General features: G+C 39.5%; 1 protein-coding gene across 5 annotated transcripts in view; it reads left to right on the top strand.

Moving 5' to 3' along the window:
- The first annotated feature begins 475 nt into the window (after positions 1–475).
- SPATA7 (spermatogenesis associated 7) overlaps positions 476–23,956 on the top strand; it is a 38,147-nt gene continuing 14,666 nt past the window's right edge. For 3 of the 5 annotated variants that reach the window (XM_005212175.5, XM_005212172.5, XM_005212173.5), the window contains exons 1-5: positions 476–644; positions 6,396–6,470; positions 8,543–8,638; positions 11,585–11,632; positions 14,975–15,102. In XM_005212175.5, coding sequence (XP_005212232.1) covers positions 626–644; positions 6,396–6,470; positions 8,543–8,638; positions 11,585–11,632; positions 14,975–15,102 — 366 coding nt within the window. In that variant the 5' untranslated portion in view covers positions 476–625. 5 annotated transcript variants of the gene reach the window in all.

Here is a 23,956-nt window from a genome sequence, read left to right on the forward strand (position 1 = left end):
GTAAAGCGTCTGCCTGCAATGCGGGAGACCCGAGTTCGATCATTGCGTCGAGAAGAAATGCAAACTGATTATTGGGGTTAAGACTTAAAATAATACGTAGATGCTTTTCATACCCAGGATGTTCACTTATCCAAATGTTCAAGTACTGCTTGGAAATCTAATTATCTAGACCGGTTAAATGTGACCCTTAGCTCAACCAACAATTCTTTCCGGGACCCAGGGGACACACGGACGCCCGATGAGGCCGGCATGTCTTCCCGCTCGTCCCGCAGCGACAAGGCCTGCCGGGTGCTGGGGGCGGAGTCCCGACGGGCAGCAGAGCCGCAGGGCCGCCGGCCGGCGCTGCACCCCAGCGTCCCAACTTCCTCCGCTCCCCTCTCGAGACCGGGGGGACAGGGCCGCGGGGGCGCGTCCCTGCGCGGTGACGTCACAATCCGGCGCCTCGGGGCCCTCCCTCAGCCGCCCGCCGCGCGTCAGTCTCCGGCCGCCTCCGCCACTGCGCCGCGCCGCCCCGCCCTCCGGCTGCCTCTCGCCGAACCTCTGCCGCGGGGAGCCGGCCCGGCCCCTGGAAGGGCCGAAGGGGACGCCGCAAGTCCCCGCGGTGTGGCCGCAGGAGAGCCCGAGCATGGACGCCAGCCGGAGAGGTAAAGGGCCGCCGTCGCGGGCGCCCGCCGGCTGCCCGGCCCCCTCAGGTGTGGGGTCGGCGTCGCTGCCGCGCGCGCGCGCTCCCGGGCCCCTGCTTGGTCGTCAGCGTTGCCTCCGAGCCCTCCACAAGCTGTCTAGGCCTCTCGCCGCTGAGGAAGCCTTGCGTGCGGGCTCCCCAGGTGCGCTTGTTGGCTCAGAGTTTGTTACTCCGGCCTCGGGAGGCCCTGTCCCCCTGAAGTCGGGCGGAGGCAGACCTTCCCTGAGCCCCGAATCAAGTCCTCCCCTCGCCCCCTGCACTTAGGGGTGAGCTTCGGTCTCTTCATCTCGATCGTGGTTGTAAAAACACCCATGTCTTGGAGCTCTTGAGGATTAAATGCAGATAATACCTACAAAGCTCTTGGCACACTGTTAACAGTGTGTACTTAAGCAATACAAAATCCTCCGTACGGTAACCCCGCCCCCAGCCCCGCCCCCAAACTACACGGTAACCCAGGAATTCTCCAACCTCACAGTGAATATTGATTGCCTAGGAATCGTGTTAAAAATGCAGGTCTTGACGGAGGGGCTGAGATTACTCATTCCGAATAAGCTTCCAAATGATGTAGTGTTACTGACTACAGTTTCAGTAGCAAAGAACTAAGCCATTTTCACTATGTGTACTTGCACTTGACTGAATGCTCTGGGTTAAAATGGGCATCACTGGAACAGTTGGAACCATGTAACTAACTCTCGAGGAGTCAGCCGGACCCAAATAGTTTCCATCTTCACACTTCGTGAGCAGGGCAGATAAGGCAGTCTTCAGGCTTCTCCCAATTCAGTGTTCGCATCTATTTTAAATTATACCTTTAAACCAAGCTGCCAGATGGTTCCTAGCAATGTCTTGCTTTGCATACAAGTGTACCTTTATTATGTAGTCATCGATCAAAATAAGTGCTGTTCTGAATGTAGGAGATAATTATTCATTGATCAGCAAGCTGTATTTTCTGACAGTTTACCATCTAAGTTCCAGAAAAAGCAAACAAAAATACGTTTATGGCTTTCAAAAGTTTTACCACAGAAGCTAACATGACTCTTGCTGTATACTGGAAACTATTCCGAAATTATCTCGAGTTTTAATGCACAAAACATCTTGTACATTGATTTCATGGTGAATAAATGAAAAAAATCATAAATAACTTCCCAAGGTCCCAGTAAGTGACACAACAGACTTTCAATCCAGGTATGATAAAGCAAAACCTTAGAGCAACTTAACTATCTCATGGTAGAAATGGGAGCATGGGAAAGGATATATGTAAAAAGTAGAGTATCATAGACTTAGTAAGTCTATTTGTTAATTAGGTTGTTTTTAAAATGAGGTTCATGTAAAAAAAGTAAAAAGGTTTCTGTTTTTATAACTTACCCAATTTAACTAGCTCCATTTTTAGGACATTATATAATGTTTGATACATATAGTATCAAACATTGCTTTTTATTGAGCTTTTAAGAAAAATGTAATACTCAACAGAGATCTGAGGTAATTGTTAATAGAAAACCATAAATAAATTTAGCTAGAGCTAAAATACCTAAGAAGACATCGAACAATGGACTGGCTTAAAATTGAAAAGGAGTGTGACAAGGCTGTATATTGTCACCCTGCTTATTTAACTTATATGCAGGGTTTTTGAAGTCCAAACCCCTTCCCTCGGAATAGGACCCTTAAAGAGCTAATTAAGTTAAAATGAGGTGGTTAGAGTTGCCCTAATCCCACCTGGGGGCTTCCCAGGCAGTGCTGAAAGTGAGAGTGTTAGTCACTCAGTCTTGTCCGACTCTTTGGAGCCCCATGGACTATAGCCCACCAGGGTCCTCTGACCATGAAGTACATACAGAGTACATTATGTGAAATGCCAGGCTGGATGAATCACAAGCTGGAATCAAGATTGCTGGGAGAAATATCAACAACCTCAGATATGCAGATGATACCACTCTAATGGCAGAAACTGAAGAGAAACTAAAGACTTGCCTCTTGATTAGGGTGAAAGAGGAGAGTGAAAACTCAACATTCAAAAAACTAATATCATGGCATCTGGTCCCTTCACTTCAGAACAAAAAGAAAGGCAGGAAAGTAGAAGCAGTGACAGGTTTTCTTTTCTTGGGCTCCAAAATCACTGTGAACAGTGACTGCAGCCATGAAGTTAAAAGATGCTTGCTCTTTGGAAGAAAAGTCATGACAAACCTAGACGGTACATTAAAAAGCAGAGACATCATTTTGTCGACAAAGGTACATATAGTCAAAGCTATGTAGTCATGTATGGATGTGAGAATTGGACCATAAAGATGGTTGAGTGCTGAAGAATTCATGCTTTCAAACTGTGGTGCTGGAGAAGACTTGAGAGTTCGGTGGTCTGCAAGGAGATCAAACCAGTCAATCCTAAAGGAAATCAACCCTGAATATTATTGGAAGGACTGATGCTGAAGTTCTAATACTTTGGCCACCTGATGCAAAGAGCCAGCTCAGTGGAAAAGACCCTGATGCTGGGAAGGAAGGAAAGCAAAAGGAGAAGCGGGCAACAGAGGATGAGATGGTTGGATGGCATCACCGACTCCATGGACATGCGTTTGAGCAAGCTCCAGGAGATGGTGAGGGACAGGGAAGCCTAACGTGCTGCAGTCCTTGGGGATCACAAAGAGTTGGACATAATTTAGCGACTGAACAACAAAATGCACCTTTTAAATTGATTAGATTTCATTACCTCTGATGATTTTAAGAGCACAGGGTACTAAGACATCTAAAGTTATTTCTCTTTTATTGTTTATGGCCTCTGACATTGTGCTCTCTCACTTCTCTGTATATACCTGCTTTTTCTTTTTCTGTCAACTGTAGGGAAACACATTCATTAGGAAGGAACTTGGAAGGAACAAACTGCATACTTCTTAGCCTGTTTCATATGGCATAGTAGTAGCATGGAGCATGGTGTGAGTGCTAGGCAATTTATATTGATCAGGACAGTGTGATGGTTAAGACTCGGGAGCCAGACTGCTGAGGTCTTGCTGCTGAGGTCTTGGGCAAATGACATGTCTTACCTCTTTGTGCTTCACCTATACAGTGTGAGTAATGATAGTACCAATCTCATAGGATTGTTTTAAGGATTAAGTGAGTTTCTAGCTACAAAGTGGTTAAAAGGTTGCCAGGTACACTTAACAGTATTCAGTAAGTGAATACAAGTGAAGAAATTCAACTCAAATTGGTTTAAGCAAAAGTGGGAATTTTTGAGCTCCTGTGGAGAAGAGTCTAGGGAGGGTAGAGCTTCACACATGGTTATATCTCAGTGCTCAAGCAGTGTTATCAGTGATCTTCTTTGGTCCTGGTTCCACTTACCTCTGTGTAAGTTTCCTTCTCAGGTTCCCATTGCATGGGGCAAGATGGCCACCAGTAGTGTCAGGCCTGTTTACGTTCTAGGGATTTCCTAATAGTTCCAGTAAAAGTCCCAGGACTGTGTCTCATTGTCTGGACTAGGGTCACATAGTCTTTGCTGATTTAGTCACCATAACTGGCCAGTTTGGGATGATACGCGCACCTCCGACAGTGGGATCCTCTTGAACCAGCTAGGCTAAGCGAAGGGAGGAGTGGTTCCTCAAGCAGGTTGAGGTCGTGTTTTCCTCAAAGGGGCACTGGATTCTGGGTAGGCAAAAAGTCAGCAATTTTTTCCTCTGGAGAAATAAGATTTGTTTGAGAGTTTGGTGGTTAGTTTTCTCCTTTTATATTTCTATATGCTCCTTCATGACTGTCTTTACTACCAACTCAAGTGTTACCACCTTGACTTCTCTTGTCCTAAGTAAGTTAATGCTTTTCCTTCTTGCTCTCTGACTTACAGTGTAGATGGAGCTTCTTGGATATTCTTATCTCAGGTGGTTTTTTTGTTTGTTTCACTGTCTTCCAGCAGGATTTGTTCTCTCATCCTGGATTTTAGTTCTGCTGACTTGATACCTCTTTTTCTGTTTTCAAACATCCATATTTCTTTCAGACTTTGACTGTGTCTTCCCCACACCTTTATAGCTTATAAAGCAGAATGACCATTTACCCATTTAAAACATGGCTTGGAATACACTATATTTGCTTGTTGAATTCCATTAAACTCTGTGACTCAGCTTTCCTATCTTGGAGGTTACCCTTCAAAACACAATCACTTTTGGGGGACAGAAGTTGTTTTGTGATGAAGTATATATCTAGTTTTCTGATAGCCCATCTTGTCTGAAAGGTGAGACACTGATGTTAGGGGAGATACTAGTTTTCTGTACCCCAGTGTTCATTACAGCACTATTTGCAATAGCTAGGACATGGAAGCCACCTAGATGTCCATTGACAGATGAATGGATAAAGAAGCTGTGGTACATATATATACAATGGAATATTATTCGGCCATAAAAAGAAACACATTTGAGTCAGTTCTAATGAGGTGGATGAAACTAGAGCTTGTTACACAGAGTGCAGGAAATCAGAGAAACAAATTTTGTGTACTGACGCATATGTATGGAATCTAGAAAGATGGTGCTGATGAAATTATGTGCAGGGCAGCAGTGGAGACGCAGACACAGAGAACAGGCTTGGCATGGCTGGTGGGGGAGGAGGGGAGAGCAGGGTGTGTGGAGAGTGACGTGGAGACACGCATTACCATAGGTGAGATAGACAGCCAACGGGAGTTTGCTGTATGACGCAGGGAACTCATCCAGAGCTCTGTAACAACCTGCTGCTGCTGCTGAGTCGCTTCAGTCGTGTCCGACTCTGTGCGACCCCATAGACGGCAGCCCACCAGGCTCCCCCGACCCTGGGATTCTCCAGGCAAGAACACTGGAGTGGGTTGCCATTTCCTTCTCCAATTCGTGAAAGTGAAAGTGAAGTTGCTCAGTCGTGTCCGACTCTTCTCGACCCCATGGACTGCAGCCCACCAGGCTGCTCCGTCCATGGGATTTTCCAGGCAAGAGTCCTGGAGTGGGTCGCCATTGCCTTCTCCACTGTAACAACCTAGAGGGGTGGAATGGGGAGGTTCACAAGTGTATGCCTGTGGCTGATTCATGTTAATGTTTGGCAGTTTACAATTGCATAAAACAATTGTATGATTCATGTTAATGTTTAACAATTTATAATTCTGTACAGCAATTATCCTTCAATTTAAAAATATAAATAAAACATATAAATATATATAAAAAATTAAATATAGGATGTTTAGATAGAATCCAAGCAGGAGGGTAAGTGGATTGGACTAGATGAAGCTTAAGACATCTTTAATCATTAAGTTCTGATATTTTTATGTACTTTTATATAATAATTTTATAAGTTACTAAATTATTCTGTGAGAAGATCACTTTTTTTAAGGACAGACCAGCCTATGATTAACTAAAATAGTTCATATATATATATTAACTCAAAATCTTATTGATTGTATCTCAAAATCATTTAAAAACCAACAGGTCAGTGATTTACGGAATAAAGTCAGTACATTCTCAAGTAACATAATTGATGTGTTTGTTATTTTATCGAGTGAAACTTAAGTCTCAAGGGAGAACTTTTTAAAAAATATTTTCTTAAAAAGAAAGCCTTTTATCTATGGCAGCAGGATTTTTATGTGATATATTATTGCTGGTTAGTAATTGAATTGATTGAATAAATTTTAAACAATTTTGGTAAAGATAAGCTTATGATTTTTTATGTGTTCAGTAGTGTCTTTGTCAAAGTTGTGTTTCATTTGTCCTAATTCATGTTTTTTTGTTAAAAGTCAGAGCAACCTCTGTCCTTCCCACATTTGATGCATCATGCCTATTTAAAGGACACTTGAGCACCAAAAGTAATGGTAAGTGAGGTACTTAAAATGGTAAAAGATGGTTAAAAGATTACCAGTTGTGTTTCCTTTATTTGTAAATTATATAGCATGATGAAAAAATACTTCATTTAATCCGTATTTGAACTTCATACTACTGCTGTGCTGCGCCCAGTCGTGTGCTGCTCCGTACGACCCCATGGACTGTAGCCCGCCAGGCTCCTCTGTCTGTGGGATTTTGCAGGCAAGAGTACTGGAGTGGGCTGCCATTTCCTCCTCCTCCATACTACTACTTAGAATTAAATATTGCAAGAATTCCTGAGACTAGAGAGTGTAGGAGTTCATCCTGCCCTGGATGTGGCCCTGGTCGCCTCCTGCCCACTGTGGCAGCTCCAGCCCAGCTCTTCTGTTGCTGGCAGACTGCCCTGGCTGAAGGTTTGCCTTCCTTGTTAAAATGGTGATTAGCAGGTGGTTAAAGACACAGCACTGAAGAGGAAAAGCCAGGCAGAGAAAAAGAGCACTTGAAAAGTCCATTTTGTATCAGGAACAAACACTTGTCCAGTTGGGGCTCTTTATGCAGTTGGAATTTCTAGATCCTCTAAAAGGAAAATCAACATTCTCTAAGATGTTCTCTAAATCTATATTCTGTAAGATCAAACATCTTAATGTTTTCACATTTTAAGGACTTTAAATTTTAATGTACATTTTAAATATTTTATAATTGTAGCTTAAAATTTTTAAGCCTGGGTTTTTGGTCAAAATAATTGAAAGTCTTTTTTTCCTTATTTACATGAAAAATCTTTGCTGCCGCTCCTCCAAATGTAAAAGAAGAATCATTTTCAATTACTCACTTATTTCTTGGTAATAAAGCACATATATACACATGGAACTAGAATCATAAACTTCGAAAAATAATTTTTAAATAAAAATTTTGAACTAGTTTTAAAAGATACATAGAAAAACAGACTGAAGAGCAGTATGTCATTTACTAAGTTTTTTTTTAAGAATATGTTGCAGAGCTGGTATAGAAACAGTGATTGTAAGTATGAGATTGCTTTGGTTCGCATCCAAACTATGTCCTTTATCAGCTGTGTGACCTTGAAGACGTCACATTCCTGTGCCTCAGTTTTCACATCTATTAAATGGTGATGATAATGACTAAATAAGTCACTGCACGTAAAGAGCTTAGAACAATATATGCATAGTACCTTTTCAGTAAATGTTTTTAGTAGTAGTTGTAGTATCAGTGTCAAGGTTATCATTATTGCATATACTTTTATTATGCATAGAATTTCCGTAGAAGGATACACTAAAAAAGTAGCAAAGTTTACTTCTGGGAGAGAACACTTAGGGTCAGGGCAGGAAAAACACTGCTTTTCAGTGTATATGCCGTTTTAGCTGCATTTTTTTTAACTACGTGTATGTATTATTCTCAAAAACTGTTTAATATTTTTAAAAGTTATGCCTGTGTTTATGTTTATATTTTATATGTTTATACTTGTATATGCATGCTTAATTCTAAGATTTCTTTTAACAGTTCAGATGAGGTCAAGAAGTTTAATGTCATCTAATTTCTTTGTGATTGTGCTTGTCTTAAGGTTGTCCTAATACTTCCAAAAGAATGCAGTGAACCGATTCGTAGGTCTTGTTTTCAGGTATAAAATTAGAAATTTTCGTCTCAGAATAGAATCTTCATCTGTAGGACTTGTTTGATTTCCCAGACCAGTGTATTCAAATGTTAAGCATGATAACAGTATTTTATCATCAGGCAAGCAGCTAAATATTTTTAGTTACGAGATTGAGAGCTGTCAATAAGAAATAGTTTTGTAAATGTAATGGTAGATATCTTCCAAAATCTCGTCCCAAAACTCTCAGGCTTGTAAAACTTAGAAAGGTTTGATTGAACCCAGAGTAGTCAGTAGCTCGTCAGTTGTCATTGCAGGATGACAGCCAGGACACAGGATCACAGATACAATGCCAGTGTCTCCATGGTAAAGTTCAGAACATTTGATAAAAATGTACTTAATGCTGAGTAACTTGTTTATCTCATGATGGATTTTAATTAACTTTAAATATATAATGATTAAGTGTGTTTTAATTTTTAGCTTTGTGCACTGACTCCTCCTCTCTCAGACTAAGTACCCTCCAACTGGTCAAGAATCACATGGCTGTTCACTATAATAAAATCCTTTCAGCCAAAGGTAAACATGTGCAAATGTTACTTTCTGTACCCAGTTTAAACCCTTCTCAGCTTCACTTCTAATTTGTGTTAATCAAAATTTGTGTTAATTCAAAAATGAATACATTATATACCTGTGGGTTTGTGCTTGGTGTAGTAAAGTACCAGCTACAGATTCTATGCACCTAGCAAATTCAGAATGCCATTTATTAATTGTTTGAATCTAATGTCTCTGTTTCATTTTACCTGTTATTCCTAATATATTTTTGTGATTGGATGCTGATCTTAATACTGTGATTAGACAGTAATTTATAATCTGTTCTTTTTAACACATTCATTCTTTTACATATTGTCTATGGTGGCTTTTATACTAAAAGGCAGAGTTGACTGGTTGTGATGAGGTTCTGTGATCCTGCAAAGCCTGAGAAATGTACTGTCTGTTTTTTCACAGAGCGTGTTCACTGACTTCTGGTACAGACCATTTCAGCATTTCAGCAAAAACTTCTCCCTAGTCCTTTGCAGTCACTCTCTTCCCTCCAGTTCCTGGCAACCACTGATCTTTCTTCACTATAGTTTTGCCTTTTCTAGAATTTCATATAAGTGCAATTATACAATATATATCATTTTGGATCTAACTTATTTCAATTAGTTAACACTCCTGAAACTAATCCATGGTCAGCATTTCTTTCTTTTTTTTGCTAAGTATTTAGCAAAAATATTTAGTGAATATACCATAGTTTGTTTATCGACGTTCACCAGTTGGTGGACATTTGGGTTATCTTGACTCATTTTTGGCTATTAGGAATAAACCTGCTGTAAACGTTCATTTAGAATATTTGACCGTATGCTTCCATTTCACCTGGATAAATTTATTTACTAGGAGTGGAACTGTGGGGTAATATAGTAAGTGTATGTTTCAGTTTATAAGAAACTGCCAAACTGTTTTCCAAAGTGGCTGTCGTTTTCGTTGCCGTCACTTCCACATCCTCACCAGCACTTCCCATTGGCGGTCCTTTTTTAGCCACTCTCTGGATATGTAATGGTATCTCATAGCATTTTAGTTTGTATTTCCCTCATGCCTGATGATAAGAAGCTCTTTTTTCCTTTTTTTTAAATTGAAGTATAGCTGACATACAGTATTACGTTAGTTTCAGATGTACTACATGGTCATTTGACATTTGCTTATGCTCTGAGATGATCGGAAAGGTGAGTCTACTAACCATCTGTCCCCATAAAAAGTTAATTCCTGTGTTTTTGATTCTTTCCCTTAGGCCATGTATTACTTATTTGTGGCTTATTTCATAAAAGGAGGCTTGTACCTTTTAATCCCCGTCATTTTATTTTGCCCCACATTCTCAGCTTCCTCTTTTTTGCCAACAGCATTTACTCTCTGTATCTGAATCTTTTCATTTTGTTTGTTTTGTTTTTCAGATTCCATATATAAATGAGATCATACTGTATTTGTCTTTTTTGTCCAACTTATTTCACTTCCAATAATACCCTCTAGATCCGGTAATATTATAGCAAAACACAAGATTTCATTTTTTGTAGCCAAGTAATGTTCCATTGTGTATATATATCACGCCTTGTTTTTCTATTCATCTATCAAAAGATACTTAGATTGCTTCTATATCTTGGCTATTGCAAACAATGCTGCAGTGAACATACAGCATATAGCTTTTCAAATTAGTGTTTAATTTCCTTCAGGTAAATTCGCAGAAGTGGAATTACTGACCCATACGGTAGTTCTATTTGTAACTCTTTGAGGAGCCTCCATACTGTTTTCCATACTGATTGTACCAGTTTAGAATCCCACCAGCAGTGCATGAGGGGGTGCCTTTTCGTTGAGCAACTTTCCTTATTCTTATTTTCCATCTATGTATCTTCTTTGGTGAAATATCTATTTAAATCTTTTGCCCATTTTTTAGAAAATGGGTTGTTTGTCTTCTTAGTGTTAAGTTGTGAGAGTCCTCTTTATATAAATACAGTCCTATGTCAGATACATGTTTTGCAAATATTTTCTCCCAGTCTGTGATTTGTCAATTCATTTTCTTTATTTAAGTTTTTATTATGAAATAACTTTAAACTTAACAGAAAAGTTGCAAAAATAGTACAGAATGTCACAGAAACCCTGCATCTAGCTTTCTCTGATATTAAGATTTTATATAGCTATAGTACAATTATTAAAACCAGAAAATTAATATTGACAGTATACTATTAACTACAGACCTTGTTTGAATCTCAGCAGTTTTTCACCAATGTCTTTTACAAAATTTTTTATTTTACCATTTGAATAAAGTTTTTAAAATTTTGGTTAAGTTTTAGCTTCTACACTGTTTCTAATCCATTTTGAATTAGTTTCTGCATAGGGTGTTACATAAGGATCAATTTTTTTGCCTAAAAATGTCCCAAGTACCATTTGTTGAAGAGATTGTCCTTTCCTCATGGAACCGCCTTGGCACTTTTTAAAAGATAATTGACTATATGCAAGGGTCTGATTCTAAACTTACTCTTCAGTTCTGTTGATCATATGTCTGTTACGACATCACACTGCCACAATCACTGTAGCATTACAGTGAGTTTTGAAATCAGATAATGTCACTGCTCTCATTTTTTTCTTTTTTCTCAACTTGTTTTGGGACTCCAGTTACTATATTGAGTGAGTGACACAGGTAGGTTAAGTCAGTGACACTCAGTACATTCGTTTTCCAGTGTTCACTGTTTCACTTTGAATAGTTTGCATTGCTGTGTTCAGATCCACCTGTGTTTCCTTCTGCAGTATCCAGTGAGCTGTTAATTCTAACCAGTGTGTTTTTTATCAAGGATATTTTTCATCTCTAGAAGTAGCATACATATCAAAACAAGGAACTTCCAAGTTCTGGAACCTCTTGTGATTTTGACTTTTGATAGTTATTGTCGTTTATAAATATTAAGAATAGTATTAAAGCAAGTGATTATTCTCTTTCAGCTGCAGTAGACTGCTCAGTTCCACTAAGCATGAGTGCCAGCATCAAATGTAAGTAATTTTTAACATACTGCCTTTTTAAAAAAAAATACGGTAAACTGCACACACAACTTAAAATGTACCTTCTTCACCATTTTTAAGTCTACAATTCAGTGACATTAAGCACATTCTTCTTGTGGTGCAGCCATAACCACTGTCCATTTCCAGAATTCTTTTCATCTTGGCAGAACTGAAACTCTGCCGGGTTTGTTGGGATCAGTGTATCCAGGGCAACAGGAAGAAGAGCTGCATAGCTGGTGTGAAATGAACCAGCTGAAGAGTGACAGGTGCTGAGGTCATTGAGAAAGGTCAGAGAGGTGCAGACCACGCGGGGTTTGGCCACGTGCAGGCACTGGGGCTTTCACTCTAAATGACACTGGAAGACATTAGAAGGCCTTGAGTAGAGGAAGAGGAATAGCCAGTTTCACTTTAAAAGTGTTTCTCCCGCTGCTAAGTTGAGAATAGTCTACAAGGGGCAATGGTAAAAGCAGAGTGACTAGTTGGGAAACTAATTCAAGTGAGAAATACTGGTGGCTTGGATCAGAGTGCTTGTGAGTAGAGGGTGTGTGTGTGCACATGCTCAGTCACTCAGTCCTGTCGAACTTTTTGCGACCCCCATGGTCTGTAACCCACTAGGCTTCTCTGTCCATAGGATACTAATTGTGCTTGTAAGCAGAGAGAGTATGAAATGGATTGATTCTGAAAACTTTTCAGATGTCTGTCAACAGTATTTCCTGATGAACTGGATGTAGATAGAATATGAGAGAAAAAGAGGAGTGAGTCAAAGATGACTCCCAATGCTAAAAAGACAAGAGTTATAATTCACTGACGTTGGAAATATAATAGGAAGGTATTTAGGGGAGGAAGTGAATCAAGTGAATCGAGAATTCAATCTTGGTCATTATAAGTTAAAAATAAATACCTATTAGAAATCCAAGTGGAGATGCTGAGGAGGCAGTTGGAATGCAAAGCCTGGAGCTCAAGAGGAGGCTCCAGGCTGGAGATAAACACTCAGGAGTTGGCAGCATACATGGTATACTTACAGAGGTTTTGTTTTTAGAATTGAGACTTAGTGCTTATTTATCCCATGATACTTTCTGCCTGCAGTCAGTTGAGACAGTTTTCTTTATGATCACGTAAATGAAAAAAATTGTGATGTCTAGAAGAACCGCAAAGATTGTCATCACCACATTGAAGTATAGTTGATAATCATTCCTTTGTGTGTAACATAGCTGATGTGCATTCTCATCAGTACAAACTGACTTAGAAATAGGCTTTATAGTAGACGTATTTTCAGAAAGAAATGTCTCTGGTCTTGAGTCATGTCTGTTTTTATAGTCTTCTGTCAAAGCAGACAACTGAATTGATAGTTTCAGTCGGTGTCTGAATTAGGATGTCTCTATACTTTGTTGAATTGTTTAAGTAATTCCATATTCTAATGCATTAGAAAGGCTTTCCTTTTTATGTGTTTAGTTTTTGGCTGTGCGTGGGCTTTCTCCAGGTGCGGTGAGCAGGCGCTGCTCTCAGCGGGGCGCTCGGGCTTCCCTTTGCTGTGGAGCACAGGCTCCGTCGTTGTGGCACGTGGGCTGAGTTGCCCTGCTGCATGTGGAATCTTCCTGGCCGGAGACTGAACCCGTGTCGTCTGTCTTGGCGGCAGATTCTTAACCATTGGGCCACCAGGGAAGTTCCAAGAAAGGCTTTACCTTTTATGGCAGTTTTATTGACAAAGAATTTTCACACCATAGAATTTATGGATTTTTACTAAGTTTACAAAATTGTGCAGTCATCACTACAAACCAGTTTTAGAATATTTTCATCATCTTAAGAAGATCCCCAAAATGGTAGCTTTGCAGCTGCTTCCTCATCCCACTCCGAGACTTGAAAGCTGTTAATCTGTTTTCTTTCCCTGTACATCTGTTTATCAGTCGATTGACACTTTCGCTGTTTGTTCTTTGACCATAATAAATAGTGCTTCTGTGAACATGCATGTACAAGTCTTGTGTATGAATGTAAAGTTTCATTCCTCTTGAGTATACACCTGAGAATGGCCTTAAAAGTACAGTTAACTTTTTAAGAGACTCCCGAACTGTTTTCTGAAGTGACCATAACCATTTTACATTCTTGCCCCCGACATATTAGGATTTCAGTTACTCCGTATCCTTGCTAACACATTATTGACTCCTTTTTTGATTAATAACCATTTTAGAGTATGAAGTACTGTCTCGTGATTTTAATTTGCATTTTCCTCATGATTAATGATGTAGAACATTTTTATATGCTTATTGGCCATTTGTATTAAATGTATCTTTAGTAAAGGTCTTTTCAAATGTTTTGTCCCATTTTCCCCCCAAATCAGGGTGATTTGAAACTTGAAATTATCTTGTCTATCAAGTTGAGATACATTCCAATTAAAAAGCATATGTTAAATTTAAAATTTTACATGAAAATACAAGTCATTTAATTTATGGTTAGACTCTTTAAATCTTTTATTTTTGGCTGCACTGGGTCCTCATTGCTTTGTGCAGACGTTAGTTGCCGCGAACAGAGGCTACTCTTCGTTGCTGAGCGCAGGCTTCTCCTTGCGACGGCTTCTCTTGTAGAGCCTAGGCTCTACGCCCTTGGGCTTCAGTGGGTGTTGCTCACGGGCTCAGTAGGTACAGCTCGCGGGCTCTAGATACAGGCTCAGTAGCCGTGATGCACAGGCTTAGTTGTTCTGTGATGGAATCCTCCCGGACCAGCTCGAACCCATGTCCCCTGTATTGGCAGGCTGATCGTTAGCCACGGGGCCACCAAGAAAGTCCCTCACCTTCTTTTAAACTCTGAAACTGGACTAGCTTTCATTTTGCTGTTTTTCAGTCTTTGAAAATGACTCAGTACCTGACTTAAAGCTCACTACAATGTGAAACCACTTTTTTGGTTTGTATTTGCAAATGAATAGCAGTTAAGAAAAATGGAAGTCAGTTATCCTAATTAAAAATAATATTTTAAAATTTAATGTCATTTTTGGTCATATAAAACTTAAATTTTTATAACATGATGATATTGTCAATAGTATTTCATTTGTAGGGGAGTATATGAATGAATTCAAGCTCTGCATTTCTAACCTTTGTGTATCTATATCTGCTAGCAGTTGTTCTCTTGAGCCCTTAGGCTTAATCAGTTTGTCATATCTTGTTTGTGCTCTTTGAATAGTTAATCCATTTGAAGTTTCAGAAAACCATATGGATTTTTATTTACATATCAGTAGTGTAAACATTTTTAGCAAGAAAAAAAGTACTCTTTCTTGGTCTTCAATCATCAAAAAATTATTTTTTCTATTTTACTCTGTACTTCAAAAGAATTTTTTCCCCTCAGATGCAGACCAACAGCGAAGAGAGAAACTCAAAAAGGAATTAGCAAGGTGTGGGAGGGGGCTGAAATTTACTAAGACTACAGTGCATCCTAAAAGTCATTCCAGGTCATTACTTAACGCTCTACAAAAGGTAAGACAGCATTTTTACCTTTTCACAGTAAATGTTTCTAAGGTACTTCATTGATGATGCAACCTGTTTTTGATAGTGTTTGCTATAGGTCAGAATTGGTAGCCTTTCCTGTAAACAGTCAAATGGTAAATGTTTTAGGCTTTCCAGGCCACGCAGCGTCTGTTGCAACTGTGGCGCCACTGGAAAGTGCTGCAGACAGTATTTAGATGAATGGGCATCGCTTTGTCCCAGTCAGCCATTATTAACAGAAAAAGGGGGTGGGCCAGATTTGATCTGTAGGGGGTATAGTTTGCTGTCCACTGCTTTAGGTTTTTTGTGATACCCTTTATCATCTGATTAAGCAAGCTCTTTTCAATTCCTCATTGCTTAGAGAATTTTCTTCCTTTTTCATGAATATATGTTAATTTTATCAGCTGCTTTTTCTGCATTTTTTGAAATGGTGGTGCAGTTTTTCTTTTTAATCTATTTCAAATATAGTGAATTCAAATTGAGTTTCTAATGTTAAATCAATTTTGCATCCCTAGTATAAATATAGCTTTGTCATGATATATTACCTTTTTTTTACACATTACTAAATACAGTTGCTAACATGTTGTTTAGGATTTTAGCATCTGTGTCCATGATTGATATTGACCTGTCATTTTCCCTTTTTCTACTACGTCAGGTTTTGCTAGCCTCCTAAAATAAACTGGGTGCTACTTCCTCTTTTTCCATGCTCTAGAGTGGTTTATGTAAGTTTGTAACTATTTGTTCCTTGAATTTGATGGATTTCAACATTAAAATTATTTGAGCCTAGAGTTTTCTTTGTGAGATTTTTGACTGATTCAATTTTTGAAATCGTTATAGAACTATTTTCATAATTTGTACATATGTAGAAAGTTGTCCATTTCATCTAAATTTTCAAATTCTTGGTATAGACTTGCTCATAATCTCTTAAATCATATCATAATCTCTCTTGAATATGTATTATTTCTTCTTCTTATTTTAATATTGCTTATTTTTGCCTTCTTTCTTCTTTTCTTTATTATTCTCACCAGAGATTTGTCAGTATTATTCATCTTTTTAAGGACATATTTTTACTCTGTTGATCCTTTGATAATTTGCTTTCTAGTTCAGTAATGTTTATGCTTATCTTTACTCTCCTCTTTTGGCTTTCATTGAGTTTGTGTTGCAGTATTTTTTCTGCATTTGTTTAGCTTATTTTCAGCCTCACTTCTTTTGCATGAACATTTAAGGCTGTGTATTTTTCTCCAGGTACTACTTTAGCTGCATTCCTCAAGTTTTGATATGTGGTATTTTTATTGCAGTTTAATTCAAAGTATTTTATAGTTTCCATTATAATTTTTTCTTTAACTCATTGTCTTTTAGAAGTGTTCCTTAATCTCTATGTCTGTTTTTTCTCCTGGTTTTCTGTTTGCTACAGATTGCTAGCCTAATTGTATTTTGATCAGGGCACATCTTTTTGATACTCATTTCTTGAAATCTGTTGAGATTTGTTTTATGTCCCAGCAGGTGGACAATTTTTTTTAATGCACTGGCGTTATGTGTTTGAAAAGCAAATATGTTTTATAGCTCTGTGCAGCGTTGAATAGATAGTGTATCCATTAGATTAAGGTTTATATACTTTAGATGTTCAAATCCTATTGTTTTTTTGTCTGATTAGTCTGTCGTAATTACATATTTAGGTATTTCTCAAAAAATTAGCACTATCAATTTTTGTTTTATATATTTCAGTCTGTATAATTACATACAGACAGACTTGTTCTTATTTAGTTGCTGTCATGTCAGACTCTCTTGCAACACCATGGACTGTAGCCCAGCAGGCTCATTCTGTCCTTAGGATTTCCCAGGCAAGAATACTAGAGCAGGTTGCCATTTCCCTATCCAGGGGATCTTCCCAACCCAGGGATCAAACCCACATATTCTGCATTGGCAGGCAGGTTCTGGACCACTGAGCCACCAGGACCACTGAGCCCACATAGACCTAGACTTGGAGATGATATATTTTCTTGGTGAATCAGACCTGTTGTCACTGTGCTTTGAATTTCTTTACCTTGATGCTTTTAATGTTAATATTGAAGTGTTTTCTGATAGTAATATGGTTAAATTAGCCTTCATTTCGTTGGTATTCCTTTGGTATATCTTCCTCCATTTTTTAATCCTAGTAGTTTAGGTGGGTCAGATTATTCACTGATAATTTTTATTCTTTAAAGTGAAGCGCTTTGTATATTTTTATTTCTTCCTTCTTGTGTACTTTCTGTTTGACCCACGGTAGTAGGCAGACTTCTGAGCCCCACAGTGACGCCTGTGTTTAAACAATCCCCTCCTCTTGCATGTAGGCAGGACCTGTAACTTGCTTCTAACCCATGGCGTGTGGCAGAGGTGATGGGATATCACTTCCATAGTTGTTAATGGCAAAGTGGAGGGAACTTCCCCCTGTGACTGAGAGAAAGAGAAACAGGTCAGGGAGTAATTTCTGTAGTGGTTGCTGTTCCCCTCTCCTAGCCATGTCAAAGAAACAAGAGGAAGGGGCTCTTTGTGCTCCTCCCCGAGAGCTTTTGGTGTGGTTTCTAGAGGAAAAGGCTTGCAAGCAGGTCCAGACTCCCCAGGTCTCAGGCTTCGTGCACCTGCACTGGTCTGCACTCAGTCTCAGCAGTTAGCTGAAGCCGCCTAGCGCAGTCTTCTTACCAGCGTGTGTGCCCTTCAGCAGCTTCCGTCGCGGACACGCACGTGCTCTGGCCCTGTTTCCCCCTGCAGAGGCCTGTCTCACTGTGGATTTCAGATTAGTTGTTTGCTCTGTGACCCTTTTTCTTGTTGAAACTGAGAGCTATGTTTTTACCGTTTCTTAGCTGAAACTGCAAGTCTTTGTGCGTATGGGATGGTCTCTTTAAACTTTTTAATTTTGAAGATTTTTAGCATCTGTAAAGACAGCGGTATAATGAACCCACATGTTCTTGTCCCCCAAGTGCAGCCATGATCAGTTCAGGGCCAGACTTACTTCACATATAGCCTCATTCACTGCCTCCTTCCCAGATTATTTTGATGCAAATACCAGATATATATTTTTTATCTGTAAATATTTCTAAATGTATCTGAAAAACCACCATACCATTATTGTGCCTTTAATTAATAATTCCTTGATATCATCAAATATCTACTGTTCAGATTTCCCCATTGTCTCTTTCTTTTTAGTTTGTTAGAATTGGCATCTAAATAATTTCAACTAATTGATAAATTTCTTTTAATCTCTCTTCCTCTCGTCTTTTTATCCCACTGCAATTTAGGTGTTGGGAAAAACCGAGTCATTTGTCTTGGTTTAGGGTTTCTGTGGACCATCTGGGTAATGCAGATTTAGACTGCAATCTTGTATGGAAGCAGCATATGATTTCAGATTCTCAAAGGCCAGTGTTCCCTCACTGCCGGTGCTAAGAGAAGCAGGTTTCCTTGCAGGTCACTCCCTGGGGTGTAGCTGTGGAGAGGACCCAGATTTGTGAGCATAGTCCCCTAGGCTGTCTGGATGAGGCCCTGGGCTTTGTTTCCTGGCCCTAGCAATAACATTGCCTGTTGCTAAAAGCCGCTGCCACAGCTGCCCTTCCTAGGCACCGAGCGGCGTCTTTTAACTCCAGCTCTTGAAGGCATTGTGCATGAGGGTGTGACATGTCAGCAGGCAGGGGGCGTGAGTAAGAGCATTTGTAAGTTAGCAGTGAACCTGGGTCCTTTTTATGTGAGGAGTGTGGGGGAATCAGAGACCACCTCTTAGTTGGGAAGTTATGTCGTCATATTGACTCATTATGTGACAGTTTACAGTATGGGGAGGGCTTCCCTAGTGGCTCAAATAGTAAAGAATCTGCCTGCAACGCAGGAAACCCAGGTTCAGTCCCTGGGTTGGGAAGATTGCCTGGAGAATCCCATGGATAGAGGAGTCTGGAGGGCTGCAAAGAGTTGGACATGACTGCGACTTTCACTCACTGCAGTGTGGGGAAGAGATGATTAAGACATGGTACATAAGACAGCAGAAGGAGCCCAAGGAATGTAAAGTAGAATCCCCAGGACTTGGTGACTGACTCGATGAAAAGCAAGAGGCAGGAATTACAGAATTCTCAGGTTTCTGGTTGGGGCAACGAAGAGGATGGTGCTCATTCACTGAAAGAATAACAGGACGAAGTGCAGGGTTTTTTTTTGGGGGGGGGTGGGGTTGGGGGAGGCAGATAATATAAAGTATGAGTTTACTTGTTTGGACCTGCTTGATTTGAGATGCCTTTGGAACATTTAATATATTCAGTAGAGAGTTGGATAGAAGTATCTGTGTCATGAAAGAGGTGTGGGCTGAAAATAGATTTGGGAGTCATCAGGAGAGCTGTAACTACGTTGAAGAGCCCCCAAGGCTGTCACACTGATTAAAAAGGACTAGAAAAAGAGCCTCTTCCTTTAGAGTAAACCGACTGTACACTGCACCATCTGGGAATATGTTCATCAACATTTGACTCATGTATGTATTTTCATATTTAGTGACTGTATTTTTAAACTGAAAATTTTAAATCCATTTCTATTATCTAGCATTTTGAATATCAATTAATAATTATATTTTGAGGTAAGAGTGGGACTTGTTGAAAACAAAACATATAATTAAGTCTATAAATATAGGACTTTTTCATTAATTTTTCCTTTAGTCATTGTAACCCTGTAACTTTTTTTCTCTAAAAAGTTAGTTCATTATTCTTTTATATAGGTATATTTTTTTACTCCATTTAGACTTCATAGTAATTTGCAATTCACTTACATTTTTATAAAACTTGATAAATATTTCAGTTCAGTTCAGTTCAGTTGCTCAGTTGTATCCGAGTCTTTGCGACCCCATGAATCGCAGCACGCCAGGCCTCCCTGTCCATCACCAACTCCCGGAGTTCACCCAAACCCACGTCCATCGAGTCGGTGATGCCATCCAGCCATGTCATCCTCTGTTATCCCCTTCTCCTCCTGCCCCCAATCCCTCCCAGCATCAGAGTCTTTTCCAATGAGTCAACTCTTCGCATGAGGTGGCCAAAGTACTGGAGTTTCAGCTTCAGCATCATTCCTTCCAAAGAACACCCAGGGCTGATCTCCTTCAGAATGGACTGGTTGGATCTCCTTGCAGCCCAAGGGACTCTCAAGAGTCTCTTCCAACACCACAGTTCAAAAGCATCAATTCTTCGGCACTCAGCTTTCTTCACAGTCCAACTCTCACATCCATACATGACCACAGGAAAAACCAAAGCCTTGACTAGACGGACCTTTGTTGGCAAAGTAATGTCTCTGCTTTTGAATATGCTATCTATGTTGGTCATAACTTTCCTTCCAAGGAGCAAGCGTCTTTTAATTTCATGGCTGCAATCACAATCTGCAGTGATTTTGATAAATATTTAGGTGCATTTAAATTAAAATTATCATCTGAGGCATAATATTTTGATAATTAGATGGGTTTTATGGGTAATAGATGCCTGTGGTTATAATCTGCATTTACTGAAAAGTTTGCTACAATTAAAAAGAAAGTGGTAACTTTAGCCTGTGGACATACTAGCTATTTATATACATGAGATCAAGTAATCAAAAACCTTTTCTTTAATTTCCCACACTCTTAATATGGGTAACTTTTTTTCTCGCACATGTTGACTCAAATGCTGTCACCTCAGATACTTAAGTCTGCACCCTGTGCTCCACACACAGATGTTCACATTCACTCACACCACTGGTGTAGCACGTACTGTGTGCTCTTAAGATTAGTTGAATATATGAATGTGATTATGTTCTTAAATAAATGTACTTTAAAAGCACTGTAAAACAACAAAAATGAGCTGTTGGTTTGTCTTATAAAATACAATTTGAAGCTTTTTGCAAAACAAGTGTAATCAAATTTTTAAATTGCACCCATCCTGTTCCACACTTGAATTGGTTCCTTAACTGTTTTAAAACCTGACAGTTGGCAAATGTCTGTATACTGTTTTTTCTGACATTATCCCTGAAAAAGATTGATTTAATACTCAGTTGTTCTGTGATTATAAAATTGACATAAAAACGTGTTTCTGTAAACTTTCAATAATTATCACTTTGTATAAATTCTTAAATCACAGAAACAGTTTATAACAAATTGCACTAAACTAGAAAGTGACAGTGGTCAGATTATCACCAGAATTTTTTCCCATTGACATATAATTGATGAGTCCTTTTCTGATTTTAGAACTTTACAGTGATTTGCTATTTTAATTTCGGTGAATTTACCAGTGTGTTACACATTTTCTGTGAAAATTGTATCCAAGCTTTCTGATATTCACAGCTAAAAATTATATAATCTGAAAAAAAGTAGATGGATATAGTTGATTTTACACTGTGTTCTACTGGTTTCCAAGAAAAGACAAGCTAGGATACATGGTAGAGATTATAAGATATACAGATACAGAAAAGTTTCATGCCTTCAGCTGATTCAAGAGCAATTTTCCCAGCCCATTTCAGGCACATGAGAGTATATTCCTGTCTTTAAAGACTTCAGTGCTTCATTTTGTTTATTAAATAGCCATTACTGATAAGAATTTTCTTACAGGCTGTCTGATGCTTTATGCATCTCTGCCTGCTATGATCTCAGTTTGTACTGTTCCCCAAGTACATAATAATTCCTGTGATTATTATTTAATAGCCCTAGAAGACTTTTCAGATCGAACTAGAAATTGCTTTCCAGGGATTCAGACTCCTCTGATATGTAAGCTGCAGTGTGAACCTAGTTTGGTAACACTTTTTACAACTAACATATTGAAGTCATTAACTAAGTAGTACCCTAGTAACTCACAGTTTAATGCCAGAATACTTAGTTGCTTTGAGTCATTTTGCCTTATGTTTGGACAGAGTTAGAAAGCACTTGGAAAGGGAATAGGTAGATTTGCCCTATTTTAGGTGTAATCACAATATCCAGTTATCTGCAGTTTCCTTACGAGGCAGATCAGTACTTGAGTTAGCTGACTTGTTCACTACTACGAAAGGAGTGGAAATCCGTTTAAGGTCCCTGGAGGTATAAAAAATGAATAATTTGCAAACGAGTCTGTAAAATAGCATGACACAGTGGGACGAGTTCAAAGCTGTGAGACCCTGCACCTTGGTTTCTTCATCTGTGAAGCAGAGGAATGATTGTGCCATCACCCAGAAGTTGATGCAGTGATTAAATGAGCTGTGTGTGTACATGAACTGGAACAGAACCTTGCACAGGGTATTTACTCCATGCCTAGTAGTGAAGTGACGGAAGTTACTACTCCTCGTACTTCTGCTCACGGGCAGTAACAGTGTCTTTTGTGCATTGAAAGCACTCAGCTCCTCCTCATTCACCGTATCTTCCTCTTATTTTCCTCCTCATGAGCTTGTAGGACAGATACAACTGGCTAAATCCTAGTCTTTTTCACCTCAGTTTAACTTGCATGTAACTTCCCCTGTACCATTTAATGAAGTGTCTCAGTGTTCTGTTAAGGGTACACAGGTGTCCATAAAGTCTGGAATTATTGACAAGATTTCTTGGGCATCTTGTCTGTAAAAGAATAAAATATTACCAATACTCTTAAGCCTTATGAATCCACAGTAGAACTAGTTCTTCCAAAGTTAAAGCATACATATATACAACATAATATGACTGAGCCTTAAAAAATGAAATAATGCCATTTGCAGCAACAAAGATGCAGTGAGAAGTAAGTCAGAAAGAGAAAGACAAATACCATCAGTTCAGTTCAGTCACTCAGTCATGTCCAACTCTTTGCAACCCCATGGACTGTAGCACGCCAGGCTTCCCTGTCCGTCACCAACTCCCAGAGCTTGCTCGAACTCATGTCCATCGAATCGGTGATGCCATCCAGCCATCTCATCCTCTGTCGTCCCCTTCTCCCACCTTCAATCTTTCCCAGCATCAGGGTCTTTTCCAATGAGTCAGTTCTTTGCATCAGGTGGTCAAAGTACTGGAGTTTCAGCTTCAGCATCAGTCCTTCCAGTGAACACCCAGGACTGATCTCCTTTAGGATGGACTGGTTGGATCTCCTTGCAGTCCAAGGGACTCTCAAGAATCTTCTCCAACACCACCGTTCAAAAGCATCAATTCTTATGCTCTTAGCTTTCTTTATAATCCAACTCTCACATCCATACATAACTACTGGAAAAACCACAGCCTTGACTAGACAGACCTTTGTTGGCAAAGTAATGTCTCTGCTTTTTAATATGCTGTCTAGGTTGGTCATAGCTTTTCTTCCAAGGAACAGGCGTTTTTTAATTTCATGGCTGTAGTCACCATCTGCAGTGATTTTGGAGCCCAAGAAAAGAAAGTCGCTCACTGTTTCCATTGTTTTCCTGTCTATTTGCCATGAAGTGATGGGACCAGATGTCATGATCTTAGTTGTTGAGTTTTTAAGCGAACTTCTTCACTCTCCTCTTTCACTTTCATCAAGAGGCTCTTTAATTCTTCTTCGCTTTTCTGCCATAAGGTTGGTGTCATCCGAGTATCTGAGGTTATTGATATTTCTCCTGGCAGTCATGATTCCACCTTGTGCTTCATCCAGCCCAGCCTGGCATTTCTCATGATGTACTCTGCATGTAGGTTAAATAAGCAGGGTGACAATATACAGTACATCAGCCTTGATGTACTCCTTTCCCTTTTTGGAACCAGTCTGTTGTTCCATGTCCAGTTCTAACTGTTGCTTCTTGACCTGCATACAGATTTCTCAGGAGGCAGGTCAGGTGGTCTGGTATTCCCATCTCTTTAAGAATTTCCCACAGTCTGCTGTGATCCACACAAAGGCTTTGACGTAATCAGTAAAGCAGAAGTAGATGCTTTTCTGGAACTCCCTTGCTTTTT

The sequence above is a fragment of the Bos taurus genome, chromosome 10 (genome assembly GCF_002263795.3).
Source record: "Bos taurus isolate L1 Dominette 01449 registration number 42190680 breed Hereford chromosome 10, ARS-UCD2.0, whole genome shotgun sequence".
Taxonomy (NCBI): Eukaryota; Metazoa; Chordata; class Mammalia; order Artiodactyla; family Bovidae; genus Bos; species Bos taurus.